We start from the raw sequence: 16,285 nt of genomic DNA, 5'->3' as shown, positions 1-16,285 counted from the left end.
GTGCTGGGCACTGGCAAACCATGGTGTCTCGGTTCCTTTAGCAGGAGTATTGTGGTTCAGAAGGATCCCATAGAGGCCGTTTGTAAAAGGCAGCATTTTTAATCTGGTGACTCAGCTGTGCTTCAAACTGAACTAATATCACTGTTTAGTTGCTTTATCCTCTGATTTCTCATGGATATAGTGCAGCCTTTGTTCCTTGCTTCGAGCTCTTGTCCAATGTTGCTGTGTTCTGTCCTGAGGTAACTGAAGACTGCCTCAGAGGTAGCAGATGTATTTTTGACTGAAACTTGGGATTCCTTTATGACTTTGACTTTAGCACCTGGAGTGCTGTTTGGTACTCTGCTAGGATTGTTCCTAGTCCATAGAGTCTCTTTTTCCTGATTCTGTGTGGTTTTGAGGATTTCCCAGTAAGCAACTGACACCACATTCTCTACAGACTTCAGAATAAGAAATTAAGAATAAGAAATAAGAATAAGAATATAAAATATAAATAATAAAATAAAATATAAAACAATATAAAAAATATAAAATAAGAATAAGAAATTCTTCAGAATAAGAAATTAAAACAAAAGCGACTTTTGTCAATCTGTGCAGGAAGTAAATATTGGTTATTCTCTGCTGCCTGTGAAGGCCGTTTCCTATCAGCTGGGGCTGGGGGTCTGTAACTTCTTTAAACCACTAGGAAGTAATTTGTAATCTTTGGACAAGATTACCATGAGGCCCATTTGAAAGCTTATTCATGTTTTCCTAAAGAAAGCTTGGACACAAAATGTGTTTGCTTTAAGATTAAGTCCTGTGAATGTAAAGGAAATTACTTGTGAGCTTGACTGTTGCACCCTGTTGGCTGACCACAGAAAACACAACCCCACAACTGGTAATGACTAATAGAGAGTCTCAGTTGGCTCCTAGGGCTGAGCTCTCCATGCCCTGTGGGGCATAAAGCCATCTGTTTGCATGCCTTTACTATAGTCAGTTGTTCATGGCTCTGGAAAATCTGCTGCAGGAACTGGCTGCGCTGGCGTAGCCTTTCTGAAGGCAGTGGATTACTCATCTGCTGCCATGGGCTGCGTTTGCCCACCTGATTTCTGTACGTTCTGCGCTGTGTGCTGGAGTCCGTGCCCCAGCCAAACCCTCTTGTGGTTGGGAGCTCCTGTACATACTGATTTATGTAAACATGGTACCTATAGTATCACTTTGACAACTTCATTAAAACCTCAGATCCATAGATTTCAACCTTTAAATGATGGGCTGCTGGAGAGGAGGTGGGGGGGATGGGCTTTAAGATAGAGAGATGGATTTATTCCTTAACTTTCCTACTTGAGCTACATCTTCCTAACAGTAGAAACACTAAAGGGAGATAGAGGACAGAAGGCCTTTTGGAAGTAGATGAAAGACTCTGGGCTGTAACTGAACATGGAGGAAGGAAAGTGCCCCATGATCTTCCATGATCAGAAAAGCTGTACTGAAAGATACTAGCAGCAGTCAGTATCCTCACTGGTCAACTTCTGGGACCTACTGAAGTAAAGAAAACTTTGGGGGAAGGGAAAGAAGAAAGGAAGATACTGTCCAGTACCACTTGTTGCCCATAAATCTATCAGTTTCCAAGAGAAAAAAAAAAGGCAAGAAAACATGAAAATTGTTATGTAGTGCAATCAGAACTTGAGGTCAGATAGGAAATCCTGTTTCCAAACAGATCAGATGAAAAAAGGAAAATGTGTGATCAGTAAACAGGTTTTTTCTGTAATAACTGAGTTGGTACTGTGGCTTAGGATGGCACAACCACGTTGGCCAGTATATCAGTGCAAGTCGGTAACCTCTTGAAAGCCAGTGGACTATGGGTGGACCTTGTTCTACTCCAATTATTGTACAGTACTCGGCATTCACAGGCTAGCAGCTGCAGCCAGGCTGCTTGCACAATATAGTGTGCCCACCTAAAGATAGCTTTGTTCCTTGTCGTGATTGATGAGATATTTCCTATGAGTAAAGCACTCCCTCTCTTAGTTTCTTTTGTTCCTATGCTGAACAAAGGCTGTGAGCCACAAACATGTTGGGCTATGTGGAATGCAGCTCACATTGCAGAGACAGTTTCACTGTTAGGTATTCTTGAAATCAAGTAAAGCAGGAAGGGAAAGATTATTCTAAATCTATTTTTAGAAGGCATTAGGATGTTTGAGCCTTGGCAAACCTTTTTTTGCAACTTCCTGGGTGCTGACTGGCCTGTAGAACTGGCTGACTTCATTGCTTTGTGGATCCCCTAATTTCGGTGGTCTGGGGATGCTGGGCAACACCTTGGGCTTGTTGGCTGTGTGTGTTTTGGAGTTGGCCATGGGCATGCTTAGCAAGTGGTGCTTTCCTCTGCTTCTGTCTTGGGGATCCCAGAGTACTTGACAGTTTAGGGGAAGCTGGTGACCTGGAGTGTGATGGGTCTTGATCTGGGATTTACAGGCAATGTCCAAGACTTTTCCATAGCTGTTAATGTAATAGGTAGTGCATTCACTCCCTTGTTTTAAGGACACAACTTGTGTAATTTGTACTGGATTATATGATGGCTTTGTGGATGTACATGCCAATTCTTGAAAACGTGTTTGGCAGATTCCTTCATTCCAGCTGTGTCAATACACAAATCTGAGGTCCTTTTTTTAAACAGGGAGGGGAAGCCCCTGGGTAACAATTGGGCCATAGCAAATAGCTGCAGATACAGCACTTAAAGTTTGTAACTACCAGTTTGTATTATCAGAACCCATAAATAAAGTGTGCTTTACTTAACTCCACGTGCATGCGTGCATCCACACACACACACACATGAAAGAAGTCACAACAGTAGTAAGAGACAAGTACATAAGCGTTTTGCCAAATGTGCACCTCTGGAAGGCTTGTCACCTACTAGCTTATAAGATTTGAACAAATCCAGTACTGTGGTATTTCCTAGTTGTCTAATACTCTCAATATCCATCGTCTCTGCTAGTGATGTAACCCATAAAGTATTAGAGCTGAGTTGTATATTATCCAGTTTTCTCTTTTCCCATGAACTTTTCCCATGTTCTGAACACTTCTACTTTTTCCAGAAGTATGAGGAAACATGGTTCCAATCCCACTAGAAGACTAGGGTAATATGTACTTGAATGCAGAGGTCAGGGTGTGAATTTCCACGTATATGCGTGTGTGTTTGTGCATATAATGTGATGTGAAACCAATCCAAGCAAGCTAGATGTTTAAGCCAGAATCCGAGACGCACATTGGGACTCTGTATCGAGCACTTATGTACACACCTAGTCAGCTGCTTTTGGTCCAGGAAAAAACCTGTAGCAGCAATAACTAGGATATTTATTCACATGTAGTAGGCCCTGTGTGCCAGCCAGTTTTGCAACCATAGGAACTGGAGTACAGCAGCAAAGGGATATGCTGACAGCACAGCTGAGAAGTCTCCCAATCTCCATCTACCAATGCCACAAGATTAGTAGTAGAGGTGGAGGAACAAGACAGACTGGAAGGATTAGGATAGCAAATCCATAACCATATAGAGTTGAAACAACTGGTTACCTTAATAGCCAGTTAATGTAGGGAAAGAACTCTATTCTCTCCCTTATACGTAACAGCACCCAAACTCTGGGATTCACTTCTATTTTCCTTGAACTCAGTAACATAACACTTAAAGCAGTGCAAGGAATGCAACTCCTTGTGCTGCTGCTGAGTCCTAAGTATTGGCAGTACTTGGTACCTAGAGTGCAACCACCATAGTTGCAAGCACGGTAACAACCTTCGCTCTTGACTGTGAGAGCAGTCGGGCACAGACATTTAGGGTTGCAACACTTTGCAAAATGAGACTTCTGTGGAAAGTGGGGTTGCCCATGCGAACCATGCTCCTAGCATGTAGCTCTAGGATGTGAACTGACTGGAAGGATCTTGACACGTGGCTGAGCTGGAATCCTAATGTGTGGCCCAATCTGCTTTGGGCGTGGCACATGAAGGGCTGTGAACCTGTGCTGTGCATCTTAATTGTGTTCAAGTAGGATGTCTGCCACAAGCACATCTTTCTTCCTTTAGCATGTCTCTGAGACCCACTTCTATCTTTAAAATGAGACAAACATTGCTTTGTCGTTGAGTGGTGGCTGCAGTGAAGTCTGCAGTGCACACAGGCTGGGAAGCGTTATATGTTTAAAGATGAAAACTGCCTTTAATATTTCACCAACTTTAATAATTCATCCTGAGAAAACAGCCTTAGTCTGCTGTGCAGTGACTCACACACAGACTTCTGTACCCCAAACTATAGTCAGGTCCATGCTAGGAAGACCTCTTACATGTATCTCTGTATTTAAAAGATGCCTCTTCTGTGAATCGTTAAGGACAAAACGTGCAGAAATCAGCCACTGGCCTTCATATGAATTCAGTGCTTTCAACCCAGCACTTTTGCCAAGCGTGTGGGACTGAAGGAGCCTTTTACAGAGAGGAGAGCCAGTGTGTACGGTGATAGTGTCTAACAGTGTACAGGCACTGTAGTGAATTTTTAGGAAGTGGGTGTAAGAACATGCTTACAGCTGAGAATCCCTCTTGCAAAATGCTGCTTCTGGTGCCTTTACATTTCTGCTTCTGCATCTTCTTTGGAGGTCTCTCCGATGCAATTATGACTGACTTCCCTATGTATCAAATATACATGTACTGGGAAGAGCTCTAGAGGGGTGAAAAAAGCAAGCTCCTTCATCTGCACAGCAATACTCTTACCTTAGCTGTTTTCTAATGATCAGATCACATCTCTGAAGGAAAGTAATCAGCTGTTGGCACGAAAAAGTCTGTGTGTCAGGTCTGGAAGTGACCTGATTGCATCTAGTACCGCTTTGTAGGACAATTTAAGTTGCTGGATCAGAAAAAAAAAACCCTCAAGAGAGTTCCAAGGCAGAAGGACTTAAAAGGGAGCAGCTCTCTGAAGTCCAAAAAGCGCGTGTCAGAGGTACCAGACTGCTGCTTGAGTGGGATTTTTCCAAAACTCTTGAGAGGTGGAGTGTTGTTTAAGTATTTGTTTAGAAGAATGTGTACTCTACTCATGCAGGAGAGATTCCCATTCCCTTTTACAGTGGTGCTGTCCTTCTTGTTTACTTTAGTTAAGCTCATAAATTGACAATCAAGTCTAAAGAAAAGTTAATGGCTTAAGGGAGAATACGAAACCAATGTTCAGCATGATCGATTTTTTTTTTTTTCTTTTTTTAAAGTGATTTGTAGTATCTTATGATTAGGCAGACTTTGACAGGAATAGCTAATTTTTCCTATTGGTGTGGAGAAAGGGACGACACTGAAGCATGGATGGGTGAGGATGCATGTATACATTAGCAAAACTTGCATAAAAGGTAGTCCTTTAACTATGTTCTAGTAGTTTCCCATGGTGTGGGTTGTGGGTAACACTTAGCTTAATTCTTTTGCTTTTTTAAAGCCTTTCGGGGAGAGGACTGGGAATACAATTAAAAGAAAGAACATGATCTTTAGAATCACGGTAGTTTTCTCATTTATTCACTCTCCAGTGTGACCAATCTGTTTTGCAATCATCATCTTGCAGTGTGTATGTATGCGTGGCAAGTGGAACCTTTCATCTCTTGGTAACTGTTGTAGCTCCATGCTGAAAATGCCTGAGAGTTATCAGAGCCTAGATGGACTCTGTGAGTGTAGAGACATCTTGGCTATCGCAGCTAGGGATGCTGACAGATGCCAACCAAAGGGTCAACAGATGTGAGGAGAAAATTGCACTCCTACCTTAAAAATTCATATTCCTGGATTAGTATTAAGGCAGGATTTGGAGTAATTCAACAAAGCTCAAGCTGAACTTGGTCTGGTTGCAGCGGCTACAACTCTCTGTGTGCTTTCTGTGAGGCTTAAACTCCCTTTGAATCCTTATCAGGGATGAGGATAGATGAGTCTCAGTCTAGACATCCATGCCACATCAGCTTTAGAGTTGTGTTTTGATACCTGAGAGATAGGGGCATCTGTAAGGGTTAACTCAAGCTGTAAAGCACTGCCTAATTTTTACAGATGGTGTGAGTGCAAGAGCAAACCTCAGACTGGCTTGGCAATGCACAGAGATAACTTTACATAATTCCCTGCAGATGTTGCTGCAGAATGGTTTTAATAATGAATCGTGAAGTCGAGCTCAACTCCAGCATAGAGAGAGAACTCAAAATAAATGCAATGTTTTGTTCTGTGTTTCAAAAGCAAGTTTTCTAACAACATTTCTGTGATGCTCTGGGTTGGGAAAGATGGTAGGGGAGGGGACAAGAGATGGTTTGCACCATTACAGCCCTGACTTTCTGCACACAAAGGCCAGTCTGGCTAATTTGTCTGCAAACCATGAACCCCCATTAACCTGGGGGTGGGGGGAAAGGGTGGTAGGACCAAATGGCAGCTGCCCTAATGCTTCTAATGATGGGATGGTGCAGAGCAAGTACTTCACGATCAGCTGGGCAGAGTTCTGCAGTTATGGGCTGTCATGCATGGACAGCATTGTGGAACTTGTCTGTGCTTCAGCCATTTTCTGCTAGGAGTTCGTCAATTCTTGCACTATGCTGTAATTTCCTTTCTGTAGGGTTATGGCTTCATAATTCAGGTTTTCGCCTCACAAGGAGCGAGTTGCCTCTGCAGTGTCTTCTCAGCCACTCTAACACCCTGCACAAATTGCTTGTGAGCATCCGTTTTTTGACTTCTGTGCTGCTGGGGGGTGCTGCTTGGAAGTTTCTCAGGCTTCTCAGTCGTTCAGGCTGTTTAAGTAAAACATACTTTTTTCTGTGGACATGCTACTCCAATGAGCTGCATTAAAGCCCTTCTTTTGTCCTTCTGAGAAGCAAGCTTGAAATGGGAGAAGAGAATTTCGCCGCAGGGGCTGGTTTTCTCTGAAGCTGGACAGATACTGCTGATTTCTCAGTAGTTGCAGAGGTTTCTCGTTTATGCTTTACCCTTGCACGTAGTTTATAAAGGAAATCTTTGGAAAGAAATTATAACTTTCGTGAGCTCTGTGGTGATTAGGAGCTTTAACTTTAGTGATGGCTTGAAGTATCAAAGCAGCTTAAAACCTCACTTAGGCTGTTATATGCTTTGTCTGCATGTTGCAATGGATTTGGTTGAGTTACTTGACTGTAACCTACCTCAAATGTGACTTGACCTCCAACTGGTATGTGGGAGCCTGTTCATAAGATCAGTGAGTCGTGAGGTTTCCCTGATGAGGCCTTTCAGGAGCTGGGAATGGCAGTAAGGAGGCACAGTGGTATGGGGGATGCATGTGTATGTACACCTAGGCGTAGGGTGAAGGGTTGCCTTTTAGCAGGGAGCCCTGTTTAGATGGATGGAGGCTCAGCTACCCTATGACTCCAAACACAAGACGTTGAACTGAGCTCAAAGGCCACGATGCAGCTCAGTGAGCCAAATCAGAGGAGCTGTATTGTGAAATGGGCTAGCACTGGGTCGGCGTCAAGGCTGTGTGATCCAGCCCTCCAAAGACCAGACTTTACCATGGTTTGAATTTGGCCCAAGCACACGTTTTTAAGTGTAGGCAAGTCCTTTTTGTGCAATTCTGGTTAATTTCTTACTGAGGAAGAGTTTGCATAAACTATTCCAGTCTAATTGATAGCAGCTGAAAGCCAGCTTCTGACATTTTGTGCCTAATTATAAGTGTATGTTAAACAGCGTTTGCTAACCATGTTGATAGGTTGCTAGTAAAATAAGGAACAACCATGAAGATGGACTTGGCAGTGTTAGGTTAAAGGTTGGACTTGATGATCTTAAAGGTCTTTTCCAACCTAAATGGTTCTATGATGTGTTTTTGAAACGGTCTGGCAGATCCTGTGTGTTTGCTGCTGTGGGCTTCGTGGCAGGAGAATTCACCTCCTGCTGAGGGGGAATAACTAAATTTAAACTTTCCAACCATGAGCCTTGTGAAGCAAAGTTTCCAAACCTCTGCTGGGCCAGAAAATGGAAAGCCATGTCTGAGTTTTGAGAGTAAATAAATAGAGCTACCTAGCAGCTGTGCAGTGGCAAGTGAGGGGTTTGTCCCCTGGGGCACATTGTCTCCCAGCCACAGGCCCCAGGGAGGAAAACGAGGGTTTGTAACTACTGTCCTCTTGTAAAATCTTCCATGACAGGATTTGGAACAAACTTGGGTGACTTTTAGCATAAACACTTAAGCATTGTTTTAACTGGTTTCTTTGTTTTTCTTTAAAGAAAGTTGCATGATGGCAGAGCCCAGCGAAGCCTCCCTTCCCCTTGCCAGGCCCAGGGCTGCAGCCTCCCAGCTATGGGAGGGCTGTGTGGCCGTCACACAACTCAGGGCTTTGCCCCACCATAAATTAACTAGGTTCTGTGCCCCATCTATTTACCGACCAAGATGGCTCATCCCTGCCTTTGCTCATCACAGGCAGCCTTAGGAGTCTCCTGTGAAATTAGTTGGGTTTATGACAGCTGTTAAAGTCTGTAAACTGTTTTGAGGTGCACGTACAGAAATAGCTATTTTCTCAACTCCCTTTGGGGAGGCTGAAAGACTGGTGTTGAACAATAGTTCACATTGTCTTGAGAAAGCAACTTGCATTTTGGGGGGAGACTGGGAGATTGTAGAAAGCAACAGAACTGTTTTACCTGCTTGGCTTTTTATTGTCCTGTATCTTAACTCTGACCTTACCTGAATGGAGCAGAATCTAGTTGTGCTCATAACTAAGAGCAGCAAGCTCTTGGGTGAGTGAGTGAGTCTACATCAAAACCAGTGGAGGATCAATGTAGCCAAGCAAGAAAAGAGGCAAGGATAATTACGGTTGGGATGTATTTAACCATAAGATGGCTTACCTATAATTTTATTCATCCATCCATGGATGTGCCCTGAAGTTATATACGTATAGTTGGTGAATACTCAACATTTTTGTAGATAGTGGTAGAAACTTGGATGTTCAGGTGGGAAGGCAAATAACTGGTGCCTATGGCCTGAAGTCACATTTCAGTTAGCTTTTCTCTCTTATTTCTGTTCTATGCAGTACTTTCCAGCTTCCTAGGGCATTGAATTCAGGTCATGTTTGTTAAATACCGGCTGTGGTGACAAGTGTAATTGAAGCAATTACTATTTTGTGTCCTGTTCTGAAATCTGTGCCCTTCTACTAAAGTCTTTCCTATTTCCATCTTTTGACTTCCGTGATACCTCATAGCACAAACATTTCCCAAATCCTACTATTTCCCATACATTCACATATGCATATATACACATACAAAGTGTTTTGATACTGTAGATGTACATGTTGCAAGACTTGTTTTGAGAAGCTAAATTGGAGAACTCAAATCAGAGCCGTCACGGATAAACTTCAGGTTTCTTAAAATAAACTGATGTTTGTTCCATTGCAACCTTTTTTACATGAGGCCTGCCTGCACACTCATTTACCACTGTAAGAGTATCTGATAGAAATGGTATAATAGGACTAAACCCCCTCTCCTTCTAGGAGGCTGCCAGATAACTCAAACCTGCACCAAAGCTGCTGATGCTGTGCTGCCTTCTCAGTAGCATCTTGCTATTCTTGTCCCTCTTAATGTTGACTGAGCAACTTCTTTTACTTCTTTTTGTAGGCTGGTGGTTTGTGAGCACAGCAGAGGAGCAAGGCTGGGTCCCTGCTACGTACTTGGAATCCCAAAATGGAACCAGAGATGACTCTGACATCAACACATCCAAACTGGGGGAAGGTATGGAAAGCTTTTTTGTTATCAAGGGGAAACTGGTATTCACTTACTTTATGGTTCCCCCCACACCCCACAGGAAAACTTTGAAAACTCTTGGTGCCACTTGCGGCTGTTAATCCAGTGCAGTAATCTCTTCTCCCGTCTTGTATCAGTAAATAAATTGTTGCAGAAGAAACTGGAGTCAATTACCATGCCTGTAATCTCTTTGTGACCAGCTTGGGCTGTCAGTGTGACAAAAGTTTCAAAAGCTGAAAATTATGCTCCTTTTAATACCCTTAAAAAGCATACAAACAACTTATGTGCAAGTCCAAGCAGTATGGTCTGGTACAAGTCTTGGACTCTCATGTCCATGGAAGGAGAGAACTTGCATGGCTTGTCTGCAGAAATTACACAAGTGAGAGCTTTTAATTGGAAGAAGGTGCTTGTTCGAGCCACAGGCCATTAAAAGGAGTGAGATTTAACTTTAATGGTTGCTTCTCATTACAATTTGCTTCTCATTACAATTTTTTTTAATTAATCCTTGAAACTAGTTTCACTGCTGTTTGCTGTGGTCTATGATTGTGTGGAAAGGTAATTTTATTTGGTGTGGTCTCATTCTACTAAAACTGAGATGCTATTTGTCATGTATATGTATTTAGCTGCGCTGTTTTTTGGCTAAAGATGCTTAATTCAGGTTCCAGAAATGGAATAGTAAAACCTCACATGTTCCTCTGTTCCATTATGAAAGACTAACCACATCTTAATGGACTTCTCATGTAGCAACTGTGTACAAAGGACACTTTTATTATGATTTGCTCCATTCTAATGAACATCTTGCTAAATTTCTAGGTGCTCTTGACGTGACACTTATGTAAAACGTATGTGGAAATTCAGCTGACCTTTCCTTAGCGCAGGCAGGAAGCTTAGAGTTGTGGTGGGATGACCATCTGCCCATTAAGATAGCACACAGGCAAAACATAACTTTATGCTGGGCCCCAAGGGTGACATCTGTGGCTTATTGAAATCTTTGGCTCTGTAACTAATTTTTCCCTGCTCAAAGCTACCCATATCCTGGGTCACTTAGGGTTTAGAGACGGACTGGCTGTAGACTGGTAGGACGGGAACCGGTCTGGTATGACGCAACATCTTAGCAGATGCAAAAGCAGTTAGTAAAGTTTCCCTGTTAGTAAAGAAGAAAAACTTACTGCTCTTTTCTGAAAGAGTTGAAGAATGCCTTGTCTGTTGGTCTGTAGCTTCCTCCCTTTTCCTGATTCTTAAATATGGTGCATGCTTGACAGCCTTATTGCTTAAACTGCTTTCATTTCAAGCTCTCCGCCTTTCATGTTGCCCTCTGGAGTGTACTCTGCACAGGGCTGTTGCCACACAGCAGTCTTTCCTGGGTAATGGAAAATCCATCAAATGTTCCTTATCTTTTTCCTGTCGGTCCCCCTTAATCCATTACACTTCTCTCCTCAGCTATGGTCAGCAGTCATGCTCCCTGCCATACTCCGCATCCAGATATGCTGAAACCTGAGACTGTTCTTTCCTTTCTTTTCAGTTCCATCTCAGTGACAAAACTAATTGCATTACCTCTGTAGCTGCTTTGATGTGCCCCAGCTTTCACTCGTTTTTCAGTAACTTTGTTTTATGTTATTAACTACATAAGCTGAGACTTCCTTTGTTCTTTATTTTTGCCCCCTCCAGTTCTTCTTTAATTGGGCTGCTATTCTCCTAATAGTTACTCCATAAGAGAGGAAAGAACAACTCAGATTCACTTTCTTAAAGACAAGTGTGTAAAAGTAAACATATTTACAGAGAAAACTTGCCAACTCTCTCTCAGGAGGCAGGAGAAAGGGGTTCTGATATAACTGAGGAGGAAGGCACCTTAAGTGGATTAAGTGCCCTAGCACCTGGATTTAGAGTTCATACAAGTTTCAGAGTGACTTCTGGAGACGTTGACTTCCTGCAACTGTTCGGTCTGTGCTCTGCCTACTTTGAAATGGTAGAAACACTAATGTAGAGAGCTTTCTGTATCAGCCTCTTGGCCCTCTCCATTTGCAGTGGACCTGGAACAAGTCCACAAGCCAGGCAAACTCAGAGGTCTGCTCTGCTGTGGCAGGCCCTTGTAAAGATAAGGAGGTGCTGAATGCAACTTGCTAATAATGCTGCTTGTACATAGCAGTAATATTTCCATGTGTCTCTGTTTAAATAGTCTGTTCCCTGAGAAAGACAAAAGTGTTTCCTCCCTGTGTCTGAGCCTGCACAACATCTTTTGTCAGGACGAGGGTAGAGAGTTGACTGTTACCTGGGCCTGTGTTTACACCAACACCATCTTAAAAGGCTTGGAAAACATTCAGAAAACGATCTAAAGAAACATTCACAGCCACAAGAGCTGTTAAAGTAAACATCCTAAAATGGTCTCTGGAAAGGTTTAGACACTTGTTGATAAATAACCTTGCTGCTGATTAACTGTGGCATGACCAACCAAGTCCAAGTCTAGGATCAAATGGCAAAATTCAGTATTGTTGAGGAGAAAAAAACCTGACTTACACAAAGCATCATTGTGATATAAAAGGGCTAGCACTGGGGATAGTCATATGTTGTGAGGAGGACACAGTGTGGTGGATCAGTGTGACCCACTGTGTTTAAGCGTTGCTCCTGAATCCTCCAAACTCCTGGTGCAAGCGAGGAGCTGTGGGTAACTGCTCTGTGTTGACACCTGAAGCAAATTTCTACCCCTTCCACACTCTTCCTTTCTGCACGCCTTTTAAGTTCAACACCTTTCATTTCCTCCCTTCTTGTATAGAAACCTCCTAATGCAGGCAGCCTTACTGTCAATTTAGCTTCTCTCTCTGCTATAATCTGTATGTCTAATGAGGTGTCCTGTGTTGCCTCTTGCGTAGCGTGTGTGTAACTGGCAGTCTAATGTCCTGTTGATTTGGAGAAAGCCACCAGGTTAAAACAATTGGTAAGAAAAACACCACCAGCAAGGAGTGAACACAGCTCATATTCTGTGCCACCATGGGCTTCACAGAGAACCACTGATTTCTGTTAGCCAAAACCACAGCAATCTATAAACTTGAAATCCAGCTCTTTGGAAAATTTGTGGTGGTTCTTTGACTCACGTGGCATAAAAAGGGAAGTACAGAGTACCACAAACTAGATACTGTGTCTGTTCAACACCACTTTACCACACCTCCACTTAGGGTGACTAGGGAGGATTTAGGCCTTACAGCAGAGGAGAAACTGAGGAAGAATGAGCCAGGTGCAGAAGTCTGGTCTAAGCCCCTGACAGATAGAAAGGGCAAAAAGGCAAAAGCCACTTTTGGGGGAAGTTACTAATTTTTTTACTTATTCAGCTAATCGTTCCCCAATCAAATAATTTTGCTGTGCCTGATTGTCTACAGAACATAATTCTGGGAGATGATGGTGTCTGCTCTCATAAGGGTATCTTCCCCAAATGAGTGCACATAAGCAGAATTGAGTGATTATTAATTATGTGATAACAAAGTTTATGGACAGTTTCCCAGCATCACTAGCAAAACAGTTGTGTTTGCACTATAGCGATAGCTGAAGCGTAGTATTTTGCATTGCTTTGTGGCAGCACCAAGCACTGTTGCAGTAGTTGCCAAACTAGCATGGAAGCCCTTGAATGGAAAAAGGGAAATGTTTATCTGTGTTTCTGTGTCAGTCCAATGGTTCCTGTGTCGTTCACACCTTCACAAGCAGAAGAAGGAGCTGAGTACAGTTCTACATGTGCAATCCAGAAAACAAGTGGTGTCCTCTGTGCACAGCTGCTTTCACAATGCCATTTCCATAGATGTCTTGTCTTTGTTTATATTTTAAGCATAAATTATTGTTTCATTGTGTAACTAATTCTCAGTTATGGCTTGTTAGCTTCTTGAGCCTGCTCAATAATTGCAAGGTTAGTTTTTTCCTTATATTTGTAATCAGTATATTAGAAATTTGGATCACAATAATTAGCTGTGACAATGATTGTGAGTCACGTGTTGCAAGCAAAGAGAGACATGAGACGCTTTTCACTTGGGTTCTGTTCCTGAGTGCTGCTTTTACAAGTGAACTTGCATAAGAGAAGCTGCCTTCCCCCCCTGCCCCGCGTTTTGTTTACAATGTGATAATTTTCTTAGGGTTAAAGCCTTGGGTTTGATGTCATATGCAATAGACAGTATTTTCCACAGATCCTGTAGCCTAACTAGGAGACGCAACAGCAGTGATGTTGATCTGTCCTGCCACTGCAGCCTCCTTCGACAAGTTGTCTTCATTTGTGCAGCTTGTTTTGGGGTGTATGTACGTTTTTGGTTCTTTTAAGGAAAGCCAGTAGCAAGGGTGGCAATTTGTGACAGTTCTAGGTGGCTCATGTTGCTCAGGCTCAAGAAGCTAACTTGTTCCACTGTACTATATAAACTAAACCAAAATGTCTGCATCCCACCTAACCCATTCCTGCTAACAAGACCAGTGCTTGTAAATGCCACGTTTTGTTTTTATTCCTCACCCTCCCATGATTTTTTTTCCTTTTTTTGTCTTTTTTTTTTTGTTTCCATCCATGTTCCAAACTAGTTTCTAAGAGACGCAAGGCTCACCTGAGACGCCTGGACCGGCGATGGACGCTGGGCGGGATAGTCAACAGGCAGCAGAGTCGAGGTGAATTAATAGCTTCCTATGGCACCAGCCCCTAAGGGTGCACCAAAAGCCATGCTGCAGCTTCGGCTGTTGTGTGCCAGGGTCTGCATCTTCAGCACTCTGGTAGAGAGAGGCCAAAGCTCCAGAGTTCAGATGTGCATTTTGTACATGACTGCTTGAGGGTGTCTTGGAGCCAGCGTTAGGTACCCCAAGAGCTGGAGGCTAATGACCAAGGGTAGCATTGCAGTCTGGCTCCTCGTGCTGTTTGGGGAAGCTCACATCTGTTGTGTTTTAACTTTGGGCATATTTGTACTCAGTCTTTCCTACCTCAGGAAGGACAAGTGATACTTTCAGGGCTATTAAAATGAGAAGAATGCCAAAAAGCCATGGTTAGAGATGTGTGCGCTGGAAAAGTGCTTGATGTGGAAAGATGAGAATCATTCCAGTTTCAGTCCCCTCTCTTCATTGCAAGTAGTGCTTGGTAAAGACAGACTTCTTCAGAACTCCTGGGAGCTTTTGGTGTCAGTCCTAGGTGTTTAAAATACTACCAATAGCAGCATAGAGATATATAGATAGATAGATTTTTTTTTTTTAAGCTTTTTTGGTCTGACAGGGAGCATGGTGGGGTGGGAGGGAACACCTTGTATTCTGAAGCTGTGTTTGGGTAAAGTCTGAGGAATCTTCTGAACCAAGCATTTCGCTAGTGGATGTCAATCATCTTTCCCGGAGTAAAGGTACCCCTTTCTCTCCTCTTCTCCCCTTCTTGCAAGATTGTCCAGATGTGGCATTCCTTGCCTTTTAAAAAGAAAGAAGGTGGGGGGAAGCACCATTTGCGCCTCTGTGTAACTTTCAGACAACCTTACTGAGGGGATGGAACCAAACATAAGCACAAGAGAAGCTTGTCAGTTGAGGAAAAGGTGCTTTTTCGTACTAAGGAGAGAATGTACTTTTAAAGTAGCAAATTTACCTTCTCCTGGATTTGGTGGTTGTTCTATGGTCAGACTCATGTGGGTGTCAAGTGCATACAACTTTTCAGTGACCTTTTACCTTTGCCTCAAAGTATTACTGAGGAAACCAAAATCGCAAGAGGGGTGTTCTTCCTACTGTAGCTTGGCCCTGCAGCAACTGGAACTATCCTCCAAAGACAAGGTCTTGCTTCTCAGCCACCAAATACACCCTGAAGGCACACCTCCCCCACCTGCCCCACTCCTAAGCACACATGCTGCCTTGTGAAAAAGAACTTGTGCTTATTTCTGTACCCCCAGAGTTTGGGAGCTACTTATTTTGCATTGTCAAACTCTGCCAGATACTTCCTGGCAATTTAACTAGGAGAATTTCTGGGAATCAGTTTTCCAAACAATTTGTTTACTAGTTTAAACAAATACATCCTTTCATATTCATACAATATTGCAAACAAAATGTTAGGACTGCATGATCAGTCCCTTAGCATAGTTGACTGGTAAGACTCAAGGACCTAAGCTGCATTCCCAGGTCTTCCCTCTTGCAGTCTTATGCCCACTATCTGGGTGCATCTTCTCCAGACCTGCCCTCTGACCAGTGTCACAGTGTCTTCCCTGGCAGTCTTCCCCACCACAAGCTCCCCTAGTCTCTTCCATTCCTGCCTTTTCCTTGCTCCATAACAGCTTATTCCCTGTTAGGCCTAAGCAACACTGGGGTTTTGAGTGTGTCGGAGAATATGTGCTTTATCTCAAACTAAATCTCGGCACTTGAACTTGGCACAGACTGCAGTATCTCAAGGTTTGGGGCACCCTCCGTGGCTGAGCTGCTTCAATAAGCTCTTTCCAATGCATTTCAGCCACAGCTAGCCAGGCTGGCTAAAAATAAGCTGATTAATGTCATCTGAAATAGTAGGTTAGGGAGCTTTTACAAGAGCAGGCTCATTGGAAGTAAAGAAGATTATTTGAATGCTCGGGGACAGGTTGGAGACAGTGGCTTCATCATCTGGCATAGCTGTAGTCTG

At 43.0% G+C, this 16,285-nt stretch overlaps 1 protein-coding gene across 5 annotated transcripts in view; it reads left to right on the top strand.

Moving 5' to 3' along the window:
• Window positions 1–16,285, top strand: part of SH3PXD2A (SH3 and PX domains 2A) — a 268,881-nt gene that overhangs the window by 218,671 nt on the left and 33,925 nt on the right. For 4 of the 5 annotated variants that reach the window (XM_049810140.1, XM_049810139.1, XM_049810142.1 and 1 more), the window contains 2 exons: window positions 9,574–9,687; window positions 14,242–14,325. In XM_049810140.1, coding sequence (XP_049666097.1) covers window positions 9,574–9,687; window positions 14,242–14,325 — 198 coding nt within the window. The remainder of the gene's footprint in view (window positions 1–9,573; window positions 9,688–14,241; window positions 14,326–16,285) is intronic. The other variant, XM_049810141.1, reaches the window with a different exon arrangement.

Source organism: Accipiter gentilis, chromosome 9, assembly GCF_929443795.1.
Source record: "Accipiter gentilis chromosome 9, bAccGen1.1, whole genome shotgun sequence".
NCBI lineage: Eukaryota > Metazoa > Chordata > Aves > Accipitriformes > Accipitridae > Astur > Astur gentilis.
Note: the sequence above shows the minus strand (reverse complement) of the source record. Positions and strands in the feature narration are given on the sequence as shown.